This window comes from Corythoichthys intestinalis, chromosome 11 (genome assembly GCF_030265065.1).
Source record: "Corythoichthys intestinalis isolate RoL2023-P3 chromosome 11, ASM3026506v1, whole genome shotgun sequence".
In the NCBI taxonomy this organism is placed as follows: Eukaryota; Metazoa; Chordata; class Actinopteri; order Syngnathiformes; family Syngnathidae; genus Corythoichthys; species Corythoichthys intestinalis.
The window spans coordinates 41,021,722-41,042,500 of record NC_080405.1 but is presented as its reverse complement, the minus strand read 5'-3'; the positions used below and the strand labels follow the sequence as shown (position 1 = coordinate 41,042,500).

At 38.3% G+C, this 20,779-nt stretch overlaps 2 protein-coding genes across 3 annotated transcripts in view; one reads left to right on the top strand and one right to left on the bottom strand.

Annotated features, from left to right (window-relative positions):
* Nucleotides 1-458, bottom strand: part of cetn2 (centrin, EF-hand protein, 2) — a 3,366-nt gene extending 2,908 nt beyond the window's left edge. For both annotated transcript variants that reach the window (XM_057850400.1, XM_057850401.1), the window contains exons 1-2: nucleotides 210-458; nucleotides 1-127 (exon numbers count right to left, since the gene is read on the bottom strand). The exon at nucleotides 1-127 is cut by the window's left edge and continues 35 nt beyond it. In XM_057850400.1, coding sequence (XP_057706383.1) covers nucleotides 1-127; nucleotides 210-212 — 130 coding nt within the window. In that variant the 5' untranslated portion in view covers nucleotides 213-458. The remainder of the gene's footprint in view (nucleotides 128-209) is intronic.
* Nucleotides 459-1,326: 868 nt separating this feature from the next.
* Nucleotides 1,327-12,055, top strand: nsdhl (NAD(P) dependent steroid dehydrogenase-like). Its single transcript, XM_057850601.1, has 7 exons — nucleotides 1,327-1,494; nucleotides 1,583-1,744; nucleotides 1,890-2,036; nucleotides 2,110-2,238; nucleotides 7,221-7,363; nucleotides 9,753-9,855; nucleotides 11,295-12,055. Exons 1-7 carry the CDS (start codon nucleotides 1,474-1,476, stop codon nucleotides 11,625-11,627), a joined length of 1,038 nt encoding a protein of 345 aa, XP_057706584.1. The 5' UTR covers nucleotides 1,327-1,473; the 3' UTR covers nucleotides 11,628-12,055.
* Nucleotides 12,056-20,779: the final 8,724 nt, after the last annotated feature.

The window sequence follows — 20,779 nt, the reverse complement described above, 5'->3', positions numbered from 1 at the left end:
CGGTGTCAAAAAGCTCAAAGGCCTCCCTGATCTCCTGCTTCTGCTCCTCAGTCAGCTCAGGTTTAGGAGTCGTCTTTTTGCGAGGGGGAGGCACCGGCCCCTGCAAGGATGGCCTTTTGGCACACGCCTGATGGACACGCAAACAAGCATTTCGAGATCATAACGTATACAATCAAATAATTTTAAAACAGTGAATTAATTTTACTTACCATTTTATATTTGCCTGGCCAAGAAAATCCGCTATTATCCTATTAATGCTTATTTACAGGCTTATGAGATTCCTTGCAAAGATAAAGGGATGCAATTTATAGTATTTTTTTTAAATCGGATGCGCGCGTCCGCCAACACGTTAACTTGAATTTACAACTAAAGGGTGGTGGTAAATGTGTAAACCGCGTTTTTCGATGTTAGCATTTCAAGAATCCTTCAACGTAGCAGCTGTTTATCGTGGAGGCGTTGGTTTTATTTACCTTTTGTGCCCGGAAAAACGAACAGTTTGGAAGTTGAATTGAGTGGGTTAAACCGGACGTATGTGGTGATAAAATTAAGCTTACCAGTCAAGGAAAATATTATTGGCTGTTGCACATCACGGGATATGAAAAAAAGCATCTCGATTGGATAGAATTTGAAAAAAAAAGCTAATGCAGGGAACAACTGCAAACACTGCAAAGTTAGAATACAATTTATATGCATACGATACAAATTAAAAAAACAAATGTCTCATGATTGTCTTTTGCAAACATCCTGTTATCACTGTGACCAGATGCAAACAGGCGTTTCGATACAGAATAAAGCAAAAAATACAAAAATAAATCGACGTTTGTATTTTTGTTTTCACGTTTTAATCTTGACTAATAAAAAAATGATGTTCGGTTTATTAAAATTAGCAATTTTACGAATGACTTTATGTATAACGGCTAGATATCGTGAGGCTCAGTCGGCGGCATAAGTGTTTGGTGGCCATCTTGCGTCGGAGGACAGCGCTTTCATGCTCTACTGCAGCAGATGTAAAGTGAACGATTTACGCTACAAATATGCTCGTTGAATTTTTGATGGGAGTTACACTCGCTTTGGTGTCTAACAGACTGTATTAACTTGTCTTTGATTTAGACAAGCTGTTGTACAAAATATATATAATTTTTAAGAATGCACTAAATTTACGGCCCGGCAACCATCTAGCGTTTAATAAATGTTATGCATGGGTTCAACTTCAGACGGAAAACATTTCTCATTGGCCAAAATTGTGGCGTTCTTTGACGCTTACGGTTTCTGATTGGCCAACATGGTGCGTCATTTCAGCGCTGTCCAATCAGTGGAAAGAACGCACTCAGCTGATTCAGTCAGTCAGGTAGACGCACACATGGTACTTGTTCAAACTTGACAAAAGTATCACGCACTCATCTTTTGTTCCATACGCTGTTTTAAAAGCTAAAATTACAGAAAAGAACACAACTCCTTTATACTAAGCGTAGTATGGCCACGCGAGTTCGACCGGTAAGTTACAGCACTGTTTATTTTCTCTATTAAAAGTTTATCTCTTTCCTTGAAAGTAAACGACAGCCGCGCCATGTGTCTTTTTTAGAGTAACAAACGATGTGCGGTCATCGGAGGCTCAGGTTTTCTGGGCAGACATTTGGTGGAGAAGCTGGTAGAACGTGGCTACACCGTCTCAGTGTTCGACATTCACCAGAGTTATGAGCTGCCTGGAGTCGCCTTCCACCAGGGCGACCTCTGTGACAGGCAGGTGAGAGCAACATCCTCTAGTTTTACTCAAGGAATATACTAAACACATCAGTGCACTGTGGTAGTGTTCACACATGAACATATTTGAGTCCAAAGGGGAATTACTGACAAATCCCACAAAATATCATTGTACTATTTGCTCCCAGGCTCTGCTGCTAGCGCTTAAAGGTGTGTCTTTGGTGTTCCACTGTGCTTCTCCTTCACCTGCTAGTGATGACAGGGGACTGTTTGAGAAGGTCAACATTCAGGGTACGAGTACTGTTATTCAAGCCTGCATTGAAATTGGAGTACAGGTGAGGTGAACTGATACCAGTAGATGGTCGAAGATTATCGAGGATGAAGGTTTTCAACTTCCGTCTCTACCAGAAATTGGTGCTGACAAGTAGTGCCAGTGTGGTTTTTGAGGGGTCCGATATAAAGAATGGGAGGGAAGATTTACCCTATGCCAAGAAGCCCATTGACTACTACACAAAGACCAAAATTGAGCAAGAAAAGGTAGGAGAGTGTCATTTAACTTGACTGCTTCAACATATTTTTTTTCATTTGCACTGTTGGGTACATTAACCCTTAATAGGGCAAGTGAATATTTTTTGAAACTAGAAACAACAAAAATAAATAACTCTATAAAGAACTGGTGTCTAGATACCTACCCAGTATATTAACAAGTAACAGTTATATTGTGGCATTGAATAAATATTAGAGATGTCCCGATCGATCGGCGTCCTGATCACATCATTTTCAAAGTATCGGAATCGGCAAAAAAATATCGGACATGCCTTTTTTTAATATATATATATATTTTTTAATTAAATCGTTTTCTAATTGTATTTAACGTTATAGACATAATGTGTTACACTCTTCCAGAGTCTTTAGTTTAAGCTTAAGGTAGGGTTATCAAATTTATCGCGTTAACGGCGAGAATCAATATTTTTTACATTTATCACGTTACAATATTTAACACAATGAACGCATGCGCTGCACGACCCACTCACTCATTGACGTGTTCAATCTATAATGGCGCCGTTTTACACATAGTATGTAGAGCTAAAAGGCAGCGTAAAATGAGGAGAGTGAATTTTGGCAGCCTTTGGAGCCTTTTTTTAAATGGCTAAAACCTTACAATCCCTCTCCCAACGATTAGAATAATCATGGGAAGCAATGTGGGGAAGAAAGGTAGTGGTTGATCTTTTTCTTAAAACCTTATATTATTTCCCGACGCAGAGAAGATCCATCAATTGGTACCACGACGCACAGTCATGGTTGCACTTCCCATTATGCATTTGGGCAGAAGTTAAATGGCTACAGTATCATTTACTGAAAGCTCAACAAATACACTTGATGGCAATATTTAGTCACAATATACACAAGCACATTTATCCTTTAAGAATTACAAGTCTTTCTATCCCTGGATCCCTCTCACAGAAAGAATGTTAATAATGTAAATGCCATCTTGAGGATTTATTGTCATAATAAACAAATATAGTACTTATGTACTGTATGTTGAATGTATATATTCGTCCGAGTTTTATTCATTTTTTTCTTAACATTGCCAAAATGTATGTGATCGGGAAAAATTATCGGGAATGATTGGAATTGAATCGGGAGCAAAAAAAAAGCAATCGGATCGGGAAATATCGGGATCGGCAGATACTCAAACTAAAACGATCGGGATCGGATCAGGAGCAAAAAAACATGATCGGAACAACCCTAACAAATATGTTTTTGAATGGTCTGTGTCATGGTTATGAACATGGTACTATTAATTTGGGTCTGAGTGTGGATATAAAATTCTGCCGCTGCTTAGGACATGGGTGGATCCATAGGCGGAGTTTGACTTTTGGGCCAGGGGGCACAACATGTTGATGACCCCAAAACGCAGTGTCAGCAATAAAATTAACTTACAAGAATATTTATAATAATAACTTGAAAATGAGCGTTTTTTGTTTCCCATTATTCTTGAGGGGAATTCTAAATCAGGCTGCTGAGGACAGCTATACTCTTCGCCAAGATCGTCATCCATTGTATATGGTACGCCGACATTTTGGCTAGGACATTTGTGTCTTTATTATTCAAATGAAAAATAAGTTTCTTCAAACAAAAAATATATATTTTCAAACGAAAAATCACTTCAATCAAAAAAAAAAAAAAATTTAAATTCAATCCTAGAAAAAATTTTTGAATGCGAAAAAGTGTTTGAGACTCAAATGTTTGCATTTGAACACATTTAATTTTTAATTAAACATGTTTTGATTTTAGCAATCCTTTTTGTGTAGGGGCCATATTATGGGTAGGACATTGGCGTCTAAATCATTAAATCCCCCCAAAAGTTGCTTCAATCAAAAAAATATATTTTCAAACAAACATAAAAATCCTTTGAAAAATAAAATTGCACTCCCCGAATTTTTTTTTTTTTTTTAATCCAAAGCAAATGACCGTTCAAGGCATGGGTGTCCAAATCTGTCCTCAAGGGCTGCTGTGGGTCCTGGTTTTTGTTCCTACCAATCCAGCACAGAAAGTTTAACCAATGAAGTTTGTGCTAAAACAAGCAGCACCTGACTGCAATCAACTGATTACACTTGTGAGACACCAGATTGGTGAAAAGATGTTGTCTTGTTGTGTAGGAATGAAATCCAGCAACCACTGCGGCGCTATGTGGAATTGTTCGGACACCACTGATCTAAGGTGCTAGTCACATGATCTGTTCGAAAAATTATTTTGAACTGTTATAAAAATATATTTTTTGTTCATTTCATTCATTTTTGTAGTTTCCTTTAATGCTTTACAACTTTTAGATATATACCGTATTGGCCCGAATATAAGACTTGTTTTTTGCATTGAAATAAGACAGAAAAAGTGGGGGTCGTCTTATATTCGCGGTCTAGACATTATACCCATTTACGATGCTAGATGGCGCCAGATATCATTGAAGCGATGTTCTGTCATGACAGATCTCAGCTACTCTCAAGTTTAACCAGTTTGCATTGTTTTATTGCAATGTTTTTCCTTATTCAGATTTGTTTCAAGACTACAGTTACAGTTAGACTTCACTTTGATGGTTAATGCAGTTCTCTCAATTTTGTTGTTTTATCACAATAGATTGGTTCATTTACATTTCAAAAACCAGAAGCCATTCCTTTACGAATGTGATTGCACTTTAGTTTACATATTTAAATGTTCAGATATTAAGATTTGAATGAGGCAAAATAACATGCTTATATTGTTATAATCATTTTTCAGACGTACTGTAATTTATGTATAAAAATTAATTTGGTGTTCAAAAAGTCTTTTTTTCTAACTTGAGTCTTGAAAAAGAGGGGGTCGTCTTATAATCAGGGCCGTCTTATATTCGGGCCAATACGGTATATAGACCTACCCACCGACGTCACAAAATCACGTGGTCGCTGTATTGTTCCGCCCCCTTGTCCGTCATTTTGTGTCTGTATTATCAATGGTCTCAATTGATCGAGCAATTTATAATGCATTTCATGGAAGACCCGGTGCTTTCGGATGCCGTAAACTCACTTGATGCGTTGCATAAAAGGCGTTATGTGGAAAAGCTTCAGTTTATCCATTCGCCAGATCCATATTTGATGCCTAAATCGATGTTTTTCGACCCGCTGTCTCTGCTAGCTACCCTGATATTTACAACTATCTTGTCCACACAAAATCAGCCTATTCTCACGAAAGTTTGAAAAACTTTAAGAGCTTGGAGGCTTATAAATACTTCGTTGCTGGTTGGGTGAAACAGGTCCTCGTCCACGAAAATTCGGCAGGAATCTATCTTGTGCTTCGAAAGGTGAGTTACGAAATTTTCAGTTCAAAATCTTTTGTTCTTGCTAACATCCACTGTCAAGTCTAATGTATTTCATGTCATTTGTCAATGGAGCTAGGGCTTTTAATGTTTATATGGTTTAGCGATAGCACTCTCACTACATACATACGTGTATGTTGTCGGCGATTAGCCTAGCAATGATCTTAATTGTGGTTGTCAGCCCAAAACCCTCTAAATATATATTAAATGCATCTTACCAGATATAAAATGACTACTACATAATCTGTGGTAATCGTTTGGAGCCCAGTTTTCTCGTCGAATTGCAGCAGCCCATCTCGCTCTCTCCTCTCCGTGTCTCTCGGAATCCGGTAGAACTTCAAGTCTCTCCGTCTATCTTCTCTGTTATTGCAACCGACCGCCACACACGCCTTCACCATTTTGATTATTAATGTTAACAGGCAGAAAAACACGCCGTAAATAGGAGGAATGTACGTAGCCGTAACAGGTAAACACGATGTGTTGACGGACAATTGGGCGGCACCAGTCAGGAGGGCGGAGTTGTGACATCACGTGGGTAGGGTCTATAGGAAAATCAATTACATGCAATGACACTTTTCGGCCACCGGGGGGGGGGTCTAAGGCCACTCGAAATCATATTCTTCAAATATGAATCGCTGTAATGTATAAGGCAAAAAATAGACTAAACTTAAAATTCTATTAACACACTTAAATACTGGGTACTCCAAAATGTTTGACCCCATTTCGTAGGCCAATAATCTTGACAATTTTCGTTGGAATGGCCTCAAATTTTCACAGCTTGAGCAGAAACGTTTCAAGTTTTTGTGTGTAACATTTGGCATTGCTGTCTTTTCAGGTTAATAAATGCCATTCACTTCAAAAGAAAAGGCATTTACACACAACTATTTTAAATACAGTACATTCAAAAGACACATTCAGTGTTTTCATGTTAATTATGAATGCCAATAATTTCAATTAATTAGATCAAAATAGATCGAATTAAAAACCTTTTATTTTTTTTAACACATTTTTTTTAACGCAGAAAAACAAGTACGTCGGTTTAAGTATTTTCCTAACACACTATATAATAGGTGTTCCAAAATAGTTGACCCCATTCTAAATGCCCATATCTCGGAAACTACTTGATAGATTTTAATGAAACTAAATACACTTTGTGTTGAAGGTCATAAGTTTTATTAATGAAATTTACAAAGAAAAGTACAAATATTTGTTGGTTCTATGACAGATTTTCATTAATGTTCAATATGAGCGCCGCCTGTGATTCTGCACACGTTGAGTCGGTATTCGAGCTCGTGCCAAACATGCTGAAATTTCTTGAAATTTTTGGTGCCAAGTCCTAATTTGTTTTGTTGTTGACGCCTTTGTTGCAAAATTTGTGAAGAAGGCACGCTGCACTGTCTTCGGTGACTGAGTCCGAGCATACTCTAACACGCAAAACATGTCTTTTGCTCAAGGGCATATGAGTATTTCATGCCTGTGTCATTGGGGTATCAAACATGAGGCCTTTTGGTCACATTCTTAGTCACTTGCCCCTTTCGTTTTACATAAATCCCTTGACAGCACCCTTGAAATAAAATAGTGCTGTCCTTGAGCACTTGCCTTGCGTCTCAAAACTGTCAAAAATGCAGATTTTCTCACATTTTGTTTTCGGATGTTTGTGTCTCAGTTGGTCTTGGAGGCTTGTGACACGAAGAAGGGTTTCCTGACTGTTGCCATCCGTCCTCATGGCATCTTCGGACCTCGGGACCCGCAGCTGGTCCCCATTCTGGTGGATACAGCTCGCAGGGGCAAGATGAAGTTCATCATTGGGTGAGTCTGTGAAGGGGGGTGCTGCTCATCCAAGACAAACATCCCTGCGTTTTATTCAGAGTTGATTTGTAGACTTGTTTCATCTTACATTGTAAGCGATGACCTCCGGTTGCAGTAGATTCAGTTTTTAATATAAATTTCGTTTTTATATGAAAAGATTTTAAGGGACAGAAAACACTTTGATCATGTGCATTCATGTGGAAAGCATGTTGTTTTATAAAGTGAAAAGACACTGAATTAAATGTATCAGATGTGTAATAGTGGAGAAAAACGTAAATCCAATAATTCCTGGAAGAAGGCCAAATAGCTTTTGTCCCATATTTTTTAAATACAGTACTATTTTAGCCAATTGAATGAGAATATCTCAGATTGTCCCGGCTATTCATTACTCATTAGCTACACACTGATCTATATGCGGCTATTAGAGAAACTAGCTTTAATGGAGGAAGTGCAGTCTTTCGTCTGAGTCCCAGACAGAAAGGGGAAACACAGTTACAGATTGTACAGAAACTCTCATACCTGTCAACCCGAGGCCATTGGCAAATTTACAAATAGTGACATATGCCCTTACAAATTGGTGACTAATCTTACAACGTTGTATATAGCGTGTAATATGAAACAAAAATAAAACTCAATTTTTAAAATAATATGAATTTATTGGTAATATTGTAACATATAACCTGGTGCAATCAAAGAGCAATGTCTTCAGCTACATCATAATTACTAAAATTTAACAGTGACTTTTGTTATAATTGAATGTAGCACTTTTGGCAATTTCTATTATGCACTTCATGGCGCTTCAGCTCACAATTCAGTTTGACTTGAAGGTAGTTCATTAGTGTGTCCAATTATAAATTAAAATGGTCAAATGATAAAATTAACTTACCGCAGTGGCGCCTCCAGAAATTTTTCATTGGGGTGGCCAGATGGGGCCACTTAAAATCTTGGGGTGGCACACCAAAACTAAAAGCCATAATTTTAGGTTTTCATTATATTATTGCGGTAAAAAGGTCAGGGGAAAACTATCAGCCAAAAGTAACTGAGTTAGTAACTCAGTTACCTGAAGGCAAAAGTAATTAGTTACTTGGCAAAGTAACTGGTGTTTCCGTTCATGTTTTTTTATTTTTATTTTTATTTTTATTAAAAAAAAAACAAAAAAAAAACATAGTAACCTTTGCTATGTTTGGAAATCGTTTAATGTTGTGAATCAACTGTTAAAGTTGTTAAAATTGCTACCATTTTTGCATTACTTCCCTTCTGTCTACTTTCGACATGTTAAAGTTTTAAAACTGTTTCATCATTTAAAGATAGATTAAAGTCGAGATTTTGCCGATTTAGGAATATGTTAGATAAAAAGTTACTTAAGTTCGCTAGGAAGGTTCACTACAACAGAGCCTTTCTGAGAAGTCTACTGCACCAAAATGGCGGCTGTGTATTAACGCTGCCATCTGTCATTTCGCATGTAGTTCTATAAGCATTTGATATCTAGGCGTAGATTGTAGGCTGTCGGCTACAGTCAGGAAATATTGGAGCCGCCTAGCATCGCGTTTGTTACAGCGTCACAACACTCTTCTCTCTCAGTGTCTTGACTTTTCTTGCGTCATTCAACCAACGTAGTAACGCATCGTAACGCACATTGTCTGGTTGCCAAAACTGTGACAAAATCCGAACGGAGGAAAAAAACGTAATGCACGAAAAACGTACAGATTTTGAACGTACGCCGTACACATTTGAAAATCAGTGCTCACTTGTACAAATTACGCCGAAACCGTACAACTTGACAGGTATGAACTCTAAATAGTGGGTGCAAATTTTCTTAGCTAATTTTGACACAATGGCTGTGCTCATAGGCACATATTTAAAATTATTTTCTCAATTATTTGGATTGTAAGAAATGTATGATTTGCATACTTCAATACTTTTTACAAGTCTTTTTCATCCATGTAATTTATACTAGGCGTTGTCTTTTGCTTTAACATTACATGTTGTGTGTTAGATGACAAAACATATAAATCAGTAATTTTTTTAACCCATGTTCTACTGCTAATTACTACAATATGGAACAATGTGGAATCAAACTGTTTCTTTTGGAAGGAGACTCCTTTTTAGGTAGTTTTGGTTTTATAATGTGACAGAACATGATATTCTTTGGGTCTAGAAAGATCATTCATAATGCTCTAAATTGTTGAGCATAGTTTTGCTTGTCTAAGAAGCAGCACACTTACTGTAGGATCTGTCAAATTAAACCAAATGTGTCAAGGAGGAGAGATTTCCAATGGTCCCCCAACAGTTGAGAAAAGATAATTGTACGACAGCATTAGAACTTTCTAAAGCAAGAGATGGCACAAAGATTTATCTGGAGTTGGGTTATTAACTTATGTGTTCTAAGGGATGGCACCAACCTGGTGGATTTCACTTTTGTGGAAAACGTCGTACATGGACACATCTTGGCTGCTGAACATCTGAGACCCGACTCTCCCATATGTGGAAAGGTAATAAATTCTGAAAGCTTTGTGCTCAATTAAACAGGGTCAGATTTTACATGGAGTAATTACTAGTGCTGTCAAATTTATCGCGTTAACGGACGGTAATTCATTTTTAAAATAAATCACGTTAAAATATTTGATGCATGCGCGGAATGACCCGCTCATGTATTGCCTCAAACAGATTACAACGACGCCATTTTTTTTTGCACATTGAGAGCTAAGAGGCAGAGGAAATGCGAGTGGACACAGGCGTTCATTGGGCCACGCTGTTTATTGGCATGAGTTTTGGCCACTTTTTCACAACAAACATAACTATTGTGGCGAGCGACGTGGGGAACACGTTTAATTGAACACAACACAGAACATATACCATTTGCAGCCACCACTGACAGTCATGCTTGCCCAACTTCCCATCATGCATTTGGGCGGAACAGTTAAGTCACTACAGTATCATTTAGTGAAAGCACAACAAAAATAATATTCCTATCTCTCAAAAAAAATTATATTTACAAAAAGAAAAGCGCTCAATGCGAAGAGAACATGCATTCCCAATCAAAATAGCTATGCAAAAGACACATAAAACTTTCACATTTCCACTTTGGTCAAACTCTATTCAAACATTTCGTTTAGCTCAACAAATACACTAGATGGCAATATTTAGTCACAATATACAAACTATCAGAGGTCTCGTACGTTGTGAAGTCAACACTCAAATGAAAGTAAGGTACAATGAACCCGGAAACTATGGCGTCAGTTGACGGGCAAAACGCACTCGTTGGCTAGATCTCAAATTAATTTACAACTTGCCATTTGCACCTTGTGGTGTATTTCAATCACTACCGTACATAGTTAAAGACACTGGAAGAACGGCAGGGAGCCCATGTGACGTCCTGCTCGGCGACGTCAACAGTGGCGAGCTACTAGTTTATTTTTTGATTGAAAATTTTACAAATTTTATTAAAACGAAAACATTAAGAGGGGTTTTAATATAAAATGACTATAACTTGTACTCAGATTTATCTTTTAAGAACTGCAAGTCTTTCTATCCGTGGATCCCTTTAACAGAAAGAATGTTAATAATGTTAATGCCATCTTGTGGATTTATTGTTATAATAAACAAATACTGGACTTATGTACAGTATGCTGAATGTATATGTCCGTCTTGTGTCTTATCTTTCCATTCCCAAAATAATTTACAGAAAAATATGGCATATTTTACAGATGGTTTGAATTAAGATTAATTTTTAAGCTGTGATTAACTCGATTAAAGATTTTACTCATTTGACAGCCCTAGTAATTACATCTTTGAGAAAACTCAAAGCTCATTTCAATTTACATAATTTTGTAAGGATTTGTTCAGTTGTGTACTGTGAAATTTTTCAAATGTCTACTGTTTTCTTTTTCATAAGAAATCTGAATATTTTTTTCATTTCCACCCCCACCAGCCATATCATATCACCAACGATGAACCGATTCGGTTTTGGGGCTTCATGTCTGAGGTGTTGGTCGGTCTGGGTTACGCTGCTCCACGTTACCACCTGCCTTACACGCTTGTGTATGGCCTCGCCATCCTGCTTTGGCTGCTGTCTTTAATACTGCGCCCCCTGATTTCATTCAAACCAACCTTTACACCGATGAGAGTGGCTCTGGCCGGAACCCACCACTACTACAGCTGTGAGCGAGCCAAAAAGGACATGGGCTTTAAGCCACTGGTCAGCCTAAAGGAGGGCATTAAACGCACGGTGCAAAGCTATCCTCATCTCAGAAAGAATGCTTGAAAGGACAGTTGGTAATAGTAGGGGAACACGTAGTGAATGGACTCTTCCAAATGGACACATTTTCAAACCATGCAGCATTACAGGTGAGAGGATTGTCTTTTCAGCGGTCAGCGGATTTTCATCACTAGGTGGCAGTAGCTGTTCATTCCAGTAAACAGGCTCTCCATCCTCTCACAATCCGATGAGGTCGAGTACAAAATTTGTCTAAAATGCTGACACGAGAAAGATAATTATGATGATTCATACTGTCAGGGTGGAATTATTTAAAAGATGAATGTTGAGTCACTAGTGTAGTGGTTATCTGTTCAGTTCCAAAACAGCAACAGTGAAGAGTCAGCTGACCCTTTCTGTAATACACGTCAGCTCCATTCCTCTGAGACAGTATAGTAAAGGAAAGTATGTATTATAAATATTTTGAGTTAGAGATGTGAAGCATTATTAAAATGTAAAATCATTTTGAGTCGGTTTTTTTCCCCCCTCCTATGCTACAACAATTACTGCATTCAATTTCCCAAAATGTTCATTTTGTTCATTTCGAGCTTTGTCCTTAAACAGGGATAGGGACTTTTTTTTCATTTAAAAAAAACAAAAAAACATAACCCCATAAAGACCTGCCGTCCACATACGTGGACATCACATTTTGGGCCCTGTAGGCCACACTTTAATGTGTATGTGGGTGCCAGATCTTTGGGCTTTGACCTCATTTCGCCCCAAATTAATTTCCTCTTCTGTTTCATATTACAAACATCCTGCAATATTGAAAATAATCACGTTCTTTGTTCTTGAGCTATCCTCAACACAGACGCACGTAGCTGAATACATAACATCTGCTTCCTTGGTTACACCCACTGGCTTAGGTAAAAAGGGTGTTGCTGCAAGAGTACTGCACAGTAGGGGTGTGACAAAATATCGGAATGGTGATATATGGTAGGGCTGGCGATATGGCCTTAAGTACGTATTACGGTAAATTGAAATTCACCCAAGCCGACTGTTAAATAATTTCAAAATCTGAATTAGTGCATGGAATCAAATTAACCATCTCTCGTTTTTATTTACCAGCTTTCAATTTAACATATTTAACAATTGTACATGCAGTCTAAACATTAACTATATACAAAATTATTGTAAACAATAAGAATTCAAGTTTGAACATTTATAACAGCTTGGATGACTTGAACTATATACAACATTATAAAAATCAATTCGACGACTGTGCAAACATGCCACTGTAACACAAATGACTTACAACTTGAACAGTATACTTCAGACAATTTATTGTTAATAGCTGCTGTGACAATTACTCAACACAAGTGCTCAAGGTTTCAGCCCCCCCAGAGCATTTTTTAATAAATGCACGCACACATGCACCCCCCACACAAACACACACAAAGCTACATTGGTCTTATGCCAATGAAACATGAAAGATTTTATGATGGCAGAAATGACACAGATTAAAGAAAGCACATACAGAAAAATAGCTGTGGCATTAAACGGTCATATAGGTTTCACTGTTGGATTGTACTTTATGCTGAATACTTTACCATCATAAACTCTATCAGAGAAATCACACACATACAGATAGAAAATAATGCGACATACTGATTGCTAGATGCAGTCCTTGCCCAATCCACTCATTAAGTTCAGCCATTTCAACAAGCTTAGAGCCACTATCCTACTCATGACGTTCATTTATAGCATTAGCCTGTGGCCTGGCTACCAGTAGAAAGCACTGAAAGCACACTCTCCTAAAATCGTGAGAACCAGGGAGGACAGTGAGTGAAAGCCCGTCTGGATGCCGCCAAGAGTCTACCTAATGTCGTGAAAGTGTGCTCCCTTAAGCCACACTCCATCACGTTCGCTTGTAGCGTTAGCCGCTAGTGTTAGCCTACCAGGCTTATGTTTGTTTGACTTCCTGCTAACCACGTGACTTTATTCTTAAGCACACTGACTGCTTTCTTAAAGGGGAATGAACATAGGCCAACAACACAGTCAAAGCGGGATGATAAGACTATATTTTCTTGTTTTAATAAATTACCGATTTTACCGAAAAATTACATCGGTCATCATGAAGAATTTCGGCAACGGTAAATTGTCGGTATACCGCCCGGCTCTAATATATAGTGATACTTTGCATCCCAACAGGTTATTGATACGCTCATGCCAAGAATCGAGATATTGTTTTAAAAAGGTGTTAACGTTTAAGGAAAAAAAAAAAGTTGCTCCCAAAATCTTCCACCATAATAGTGTCGCAGATAACTCTATGGCTGCCATTGACGGCGCTCGACGCCTAAACCATAAAGATGGGGAAGGGTGAATAATTTTTGTTTGTTCGAAACCAGAGCATTCACTGTCACAGTTTCTGATTTTCGGGGCATCTATAGGTCACTTCCGGTTGAGTTTGAGTCACTGCCTATTTATTCCCGGGTCACTTCCTGGTCTATAATTCAAAATCGACAGGAAGTGACTCATAAAATGCCCCAAAATCAACAGGAAGTGACTGAAAATCAACAGATAATGAACTGAAATGGGCCAAAATTACCTCATTAACTGGAATTTCCTGCCAATGACGGCTATAGAAGTGGGAGGAGCCCATATGAAGTGGGAGGGGTTCATTCGCTGCCACCCTTTAAGTTCAAATGGATTGGATATCTCCTAGTGATAAACTTATAGCAAAGGATGAAGATATTTAAGATAATTAGTTGTTTTGTAGAATATTCTAGAATGATTTTCTGACCTTTGTAAGTCGTATCATATCGTGATGTACAAAGAGGTTCCCACCCCTACTGCACAGAGAAGACAAGGTATGCCATTACTATGAAATGTCAAAAGTAAGAATATTCAAATAACATGTTTCCGTTTGTCTAGTTTAATCAGACTTGCCCACAAATTTTCTGCACGTTTTTGAAGCGGTAATTATACCCCTGTGCTATGCAGCAAAATGAATTCATAGCCCCCTTAAATCTCTGATCCTAGAATCGCTTAGAACCAATATAAGCAAGCTATGGGCTAATTGCCATTAAGTAAACAAATTGCACTAGGGATGAATGAAACGGTCTAAAGGAGCCCGAAAACGACAACCTGAGGGCAAGAGCTCAGACTCATTAGAAAGTGGAAGATTAGGACAATCCCGAATAGCATTAGCCTCCTTCAGGACCTGTCTATTAAAGATAGATATTGCCATGGCCTGCTGACTTCCTGAGTTTGTTCGAGCAGTTTTAACAAGGCTACAGAGATTATTCTTTTTCGACATGTTCATGTTTTTCAACCGCGCAATACTACAAAATGATAAAACGGATTCAATGAATGCTCAATCAAAGGGAGTGATAGTCTTCGAGGAAACATCAAAGATTACCATTTTGCTTAGAACAGTCTTGGCTAAAACTGTTTGGAGGTAACATAGTTCAAAACTGTATTTATAGCTCTGCACCATCTCAACATCAGCACTTTTGATAAATTGGCGATTTTGAAGATTGTGATCTGAAAACCCCAGTGAAGTTCCTTGCTCAGATTGACTAACTTTTAACGGATCCATAAAACATCCAATGTTTTGTTGTGACATCAATGACCAGGGAGTACTGGTTAAAAATTGTTTCGTGACGCTTGAGATTGCAAAGATTTAAATCGCCTTAAATTAAGGGCATCGGGATCGACTGTTTACTTGATACCCATCCTGTGTCACATTACATGTTACTTCCCCGTTCTCATTACGACACGCATGAATACATAAGTCGGTAATTTCTAGAAAATTTTCCTGTAGTTCACAGGTGTCAAACTCGAGGCTCGGGGCAGTGTTGTTTTTGGCAGCCCTTTTAATTTTAGTCTTTTGGACGAAAATACTTTTTATCCTCAGTCATATTTTACTCATTTCAAAATGTTTTAGTCTTTGTCTAGTTTTAGTCAACGAAATCTCATACACATTTTGTCTAGTTTTAGTTTACAATTACTCAAAATATTTTTGTAAAATTGAAAGTTTTAGTCCAAAAATAAAGGGTTCCAACAATTTCGAATGAACGTAGGCAGTCGAGCACATATTGTAGCGTCTACAAGGACAGCACCAACTTTGTGACGATAATACACAGCAGGAAAAGCAGTACATTATTTTCAATTAAATCTACCGTAATTTTCGGACTATAAGACGCTACTTTTTTCCTTCATTTTGAATCCTGCGGCTTAAAGTCCAGTGCGGCTTATTTGTTGATTTATTTGGATTAATAGGTAACACTTTATTTTACATCGGCATCATAAGACTGTTGTAACACAGTCATAATTTGACATGACCTCATCATGGGCATTACTGAATGCTTATAACAGATGTCATTAAGTGTTATCCGGCAAATTATGTCACTAACTTATGTCCAGTGTGGCTCTTTCACATCCATTCAAAAGTGTAATAATTTGCCAGATTTTTAATGACATCTGTTATAAGCATTAATTAATGCTCATGACAGTGTCATGTCATAATTATGATTGTCTAATGACAGTCTTATGGCGCCACTGTCAAATAAAGTGTTATCAAATACCTTAACTAGGAATTAATGAAACAACCGGAACAGTAACTGAAGAAATAATTGGCACAAAATGTGAATTTGGATTGTTATTTACTTTATTTATCTGTATCGCTGCAATGCATGCTTGGAGGCATGTTGGACAACAACAGTGTTGACAGCAGGTGGCAGCAGAGGTTAACTGTCTCCCTCAAGGGAGCACTGATGACAACTGAAGCTTCTTGACGCAATGAAGGTTTGCAGCCAATTGGTTCAAAGCTTAATGGTGGTTCATTTGGTCTTATGACCGTCGTATGATGCCGCTGTCAAATAGAGTGTTAACGGTTAATATCTTTTGGTGTAAATATCCCATAGTACAGTGAGGACAGCTGCTGCTTATAGTCCAGTGTGTCATATCTATGAACAAATGCCGTTTTGGTGTCAAATTTGCTGGGCGGCAGCTTATAGTGCGAAAAGTAAGGTACATAGAAGCCACGAACTGTGAAAAATATAATATAAAAAGAAAAAACATTGTTTGATATCCTCTAGACCAGATATATCCAAAGTCCGGCCCGGGGGCCAAATGCGGCCTGTGGTCAAATTTCATCCGGCCCCCAGCCTCTGTCATAAAATCAATAATGTCTGGCCCGCACACAGACCTAACAAATTGGTCAGCACAACTGCTACCAGCATATGAAGTAGCTTACACGCTAAATGCTGCTCCTCATTTACCCAATTTTCCAAAATGGTGACAATCAACAACAAAAAAGTTGACTGCGACGGCCAACTCTTCAAGGATAGGTGGAAATTGGACTATTTCTTCACTAAAATACACAACAACTCTGGCTCATTTGCCTAGACACAATCACTGTTTTTAAAGAGTTCAATGTGAGGCGATATTACCAAACAAGACACGCTGACATGTACGACAAGATTACAGGGAAGATACGTAGCGAGAAATTGAAGCAACTTAAAGCTAGTTTAATTTTACCGCAGCAGTATTTCGCAAGAGCCCAAGAGATGAAAGAGAAAGCCACAAAGGCTAGTTGCAAGATTTTGTGGAAATTATTAATAAAAAAAAATAATAATAAAGCAAATGTGACATGCAGAATGGCTTGCTAAAATTTGCTTAAATATATTGTTCTAAGTAAAGGACATAAGCCAAGGTCGGCCCCCCACATTTTTACCACACCAAATCTGGCCCCCTTTGCAAAAAGTTTGTGGACACCCCTGCTCTAGACTTGGTGACCAGAAAAGCCAAGTGGATCAGCTTTAGACTGGCCAGTGTTTTAAGAGGACGATTGCTATTCTGAAGCTAATGCTTTCCTAACGCATTTAGCATCTGATGATCACTCAGCACAGAAATTTAAAGGCTAAAGCAACATTGCATATTCTCTCTTACCAAGATATGAAAACAAATATTACCATGTTTTCAAACAAGGAAGATGGAGCGCAGCCTATCGTGAGACATATCCTAAACTCTGGTAAGGTTGGAGATGCACAGCCGATCTCACATGAGTGACACGACCCAAAAACTGCTACGATGCAAACTGACGTGCTCCACTTACAGTGGGGCAAATAAGTATTTAGTCAACCACTAATTGTGCAAGTTCTCCCACTTGAAAATATTAGAAAGGCCTGTAATTGTCAACATGGTTAAACCCCAACCATGAGAGACAGAATGTGGAAACCCCCCCCAGAAAATCACATTGTTTGATTTTTAAATAATTTATTTGCAAATAATGGTGGAAAATAAGTATTTGCTGAATACCAGTTCATCTCAATACTTTGCCAACAAAGGGTACATAACAATTATGGAGGCCAAACGTTTTCTGTAACTCTTCACAAGCTTTTCTCACACTGTTGCTGGTATTTTGCCCCATTCCTCCATGCAGATCTCCACTAGAGCAGTGATGTTTTGGGGCTGTCGTTGGGCAACACGGACTTTCAACTCCCTCCGCAGATTTTCCATGGGGTTGAGACCTGGAGACTGGCTAGGCCACTCCAGGACCTTGAAATACTTCTTACAAAGCCACTCCTTTGTTGCCCTGGCTGTGTGTTTGGGATCATTGTCATGCTGAAAGACCCAGCCACGTCTCATCTTCAATGCCCTTGCTGATGGAAGGAGATTTCCACTCAAAATCTCTCGATACATGGGCCCATTCATTCTTTGCTTTACACAGATCAGTCGTCCTTGTCCCTTTGCAGAAAAACAGCCCCAAAGCATGATGTTTCCACCCCATGCTTCACAGTGGGTATGGTGCAATTCAGTATTCTTGTTCCTCCAAACAAGAGAACCTGTGTTTCTACCAAAAAGTTCCATTTTGGTTTCATCTGACCATAACACATTCTCCCAGTCCTCTTCTGGATCATCCAAATGCTCTCTAGCGAACCGCAGACGGGCCTGGACGTGTGCTTTCTTCAGCAGGGGGACACGTCTGGCAGTGCAGGATTTGAGTCCCTGGCGGCGCATTGTGTTACTGATAGTAGCCTTTGTTACTATGGTCCCAGCTCTCTGTAGGTCATTCACTAGGTGGTTCTGGGATTTTTGCTCCCCGTTCTCGTTATCATTTTGACGCCACGGGTTGAGGAGGGAGTTGAAAGTCCGTATTGCCCTACGACAGCCCCAAAACATCACTGCTCTAGAGGAGATCTGCATGGAGGAATGGGCTAAAATACCAGCAACAGTGTGTGGAAAAGCTTGTGAAGAGTTACAGAAAACATTTGGCCTCCGTTACTGCCAACAAAGGGTACATAACAATGTGTTGAGATGAACTTTTGGTATAGACCAAATACTTATTTTCCACCATGATTTGCAAATAAATTCTTTAAAAATCAAACAATGTGATTTTTTTTTTTTTTTTCCACATTCTGTGTCTCATGGTTGAGGTTTACCCATGTTGACAATTACAGGCCTCTAATATTTTCAAGTGGGAGAACTTACACAATTAGTGGTTGACTAAATACTTATTAGCCACACTGTATGAGATGAAAATGTCACACACATTGTGAACATATGATTGAAACAATGTCACATTTTTATCTCGCCGCCGTCTCGTCAGACGAAAACTTTCATTCGTCTCCCGAGCCGCATTTTTAAGCTCGTCATCAAAAAATTGTTTGTCGACAAAACGTGATCGTCATTGCTGATGAAAACAACATTGCCCAGGGGCCGCATTTGGTCCACCACGCAAGCAAATCGTGTGTTGACTCTTTCTAAAATTTAAAAAAGCAAATTGTCTTTGAATAACCTTGAGCTATTTCAAGCGTTTTCTGTGAGTAAAATCATTGGCTGCCATTGACAGCGATATACTTATTATCCGACTCCAGCACCCCCGTTGCCTTGGTGAAAATAATCAGGCATATAGAGCATTATTGGATTACTTACAATAGACTGCCCCCTCCCCCAAACGTATCATCAGCAAATATTTTGCATTCTTTTTTAAAATTCTTCTCCAACAAACATCACTAAACAAACTCATCAGGATTGACTGCTGGAGTCGCAGTTGCTGGCCAAGGCTGTCAAACTGGTTTGCCGCTTTAGGGGGGGAAAAGGAGACTGATCCAGCTCAGACAAATAAAGCTGGGTATTTACATGTCAACCAGGTGAAACTTTGCTTACTTTTGCCTTTTATCTGTGGATTTGTAGCGCAATTATGTCTCACCATAATCCCATTGTAAAAGGGTTAGTCAGCTCATGATTCTTTTTTTTGCTTGTTAGAAAAACAACACTAAGACAAACAGTATGTTCTCTTTCACAGGCCTCTATTTTTTTATACCTAGTACCTACATGTTCCATGTACAGAGATGCGAAAAGTCTGCACAATTGGCATTTAACTAAATGCAGTTTCACGAAGATGAAACTGGTAAGGTATTCATTTGCAATAATATCAATCTGTTTTGCAGTAGCTTTTAAATTACTGACCTATTTCAAATTACCAAAATCCAAACCCAAATATGTAAAATAGATGGCAATAAAACAATATTAAGTTGCCAACCTTGGCGTTTCCACGGAACAAAGAAGTTAGCTCAGTTCCTCCCAGCTCAGAAATTCCAGAAATTCAAGTGTGTCAGTAGAACTGTTGTCAAGATGTTTCAATAGATTAATATTGCTTAAGAGTTACAGAAAAAGTCAATAATAGTTCTTATTGGATAATGGGTATAAGTCTTCCAGTAAAAATTATGACGACTTTCATGTTAATGAGGTTAAAAAAGAGGGCGTTAAATATTTAGGAAAGTAAAATACTACAAAGTAATCAAATACCAAAGTGAACATTTTTTAACATTATACCCGTATCTGTTATTTGACAATATCGATCTGATTGCTATATACAGTGAGGAGCGGAAGTATTTGCACTCCTTGTGATTTTGCAAGTTCACCCAGTTAGAAAATAGGTGGAGGTCTGAAATTTCAATCATAGATGCATTTCCACTTATAGAGACATAATCTTTTAAAAAAAATCCAGAACTCATGTTGTTTGATATTTCAATAATTTAATTTTTAATTTACCTGTGCTCATAAGTATTTATACCCCTGAGAAAATGAGTGCTAATATTTAGTACAGAAGCCTTTGTTTGCAATTACAGATGTTGCTTATAGTTCTTCACCATGGTTTCACATATGGACACGGATTTTGGCCCATTCCTCCACACAAATCTTCTCTAGGT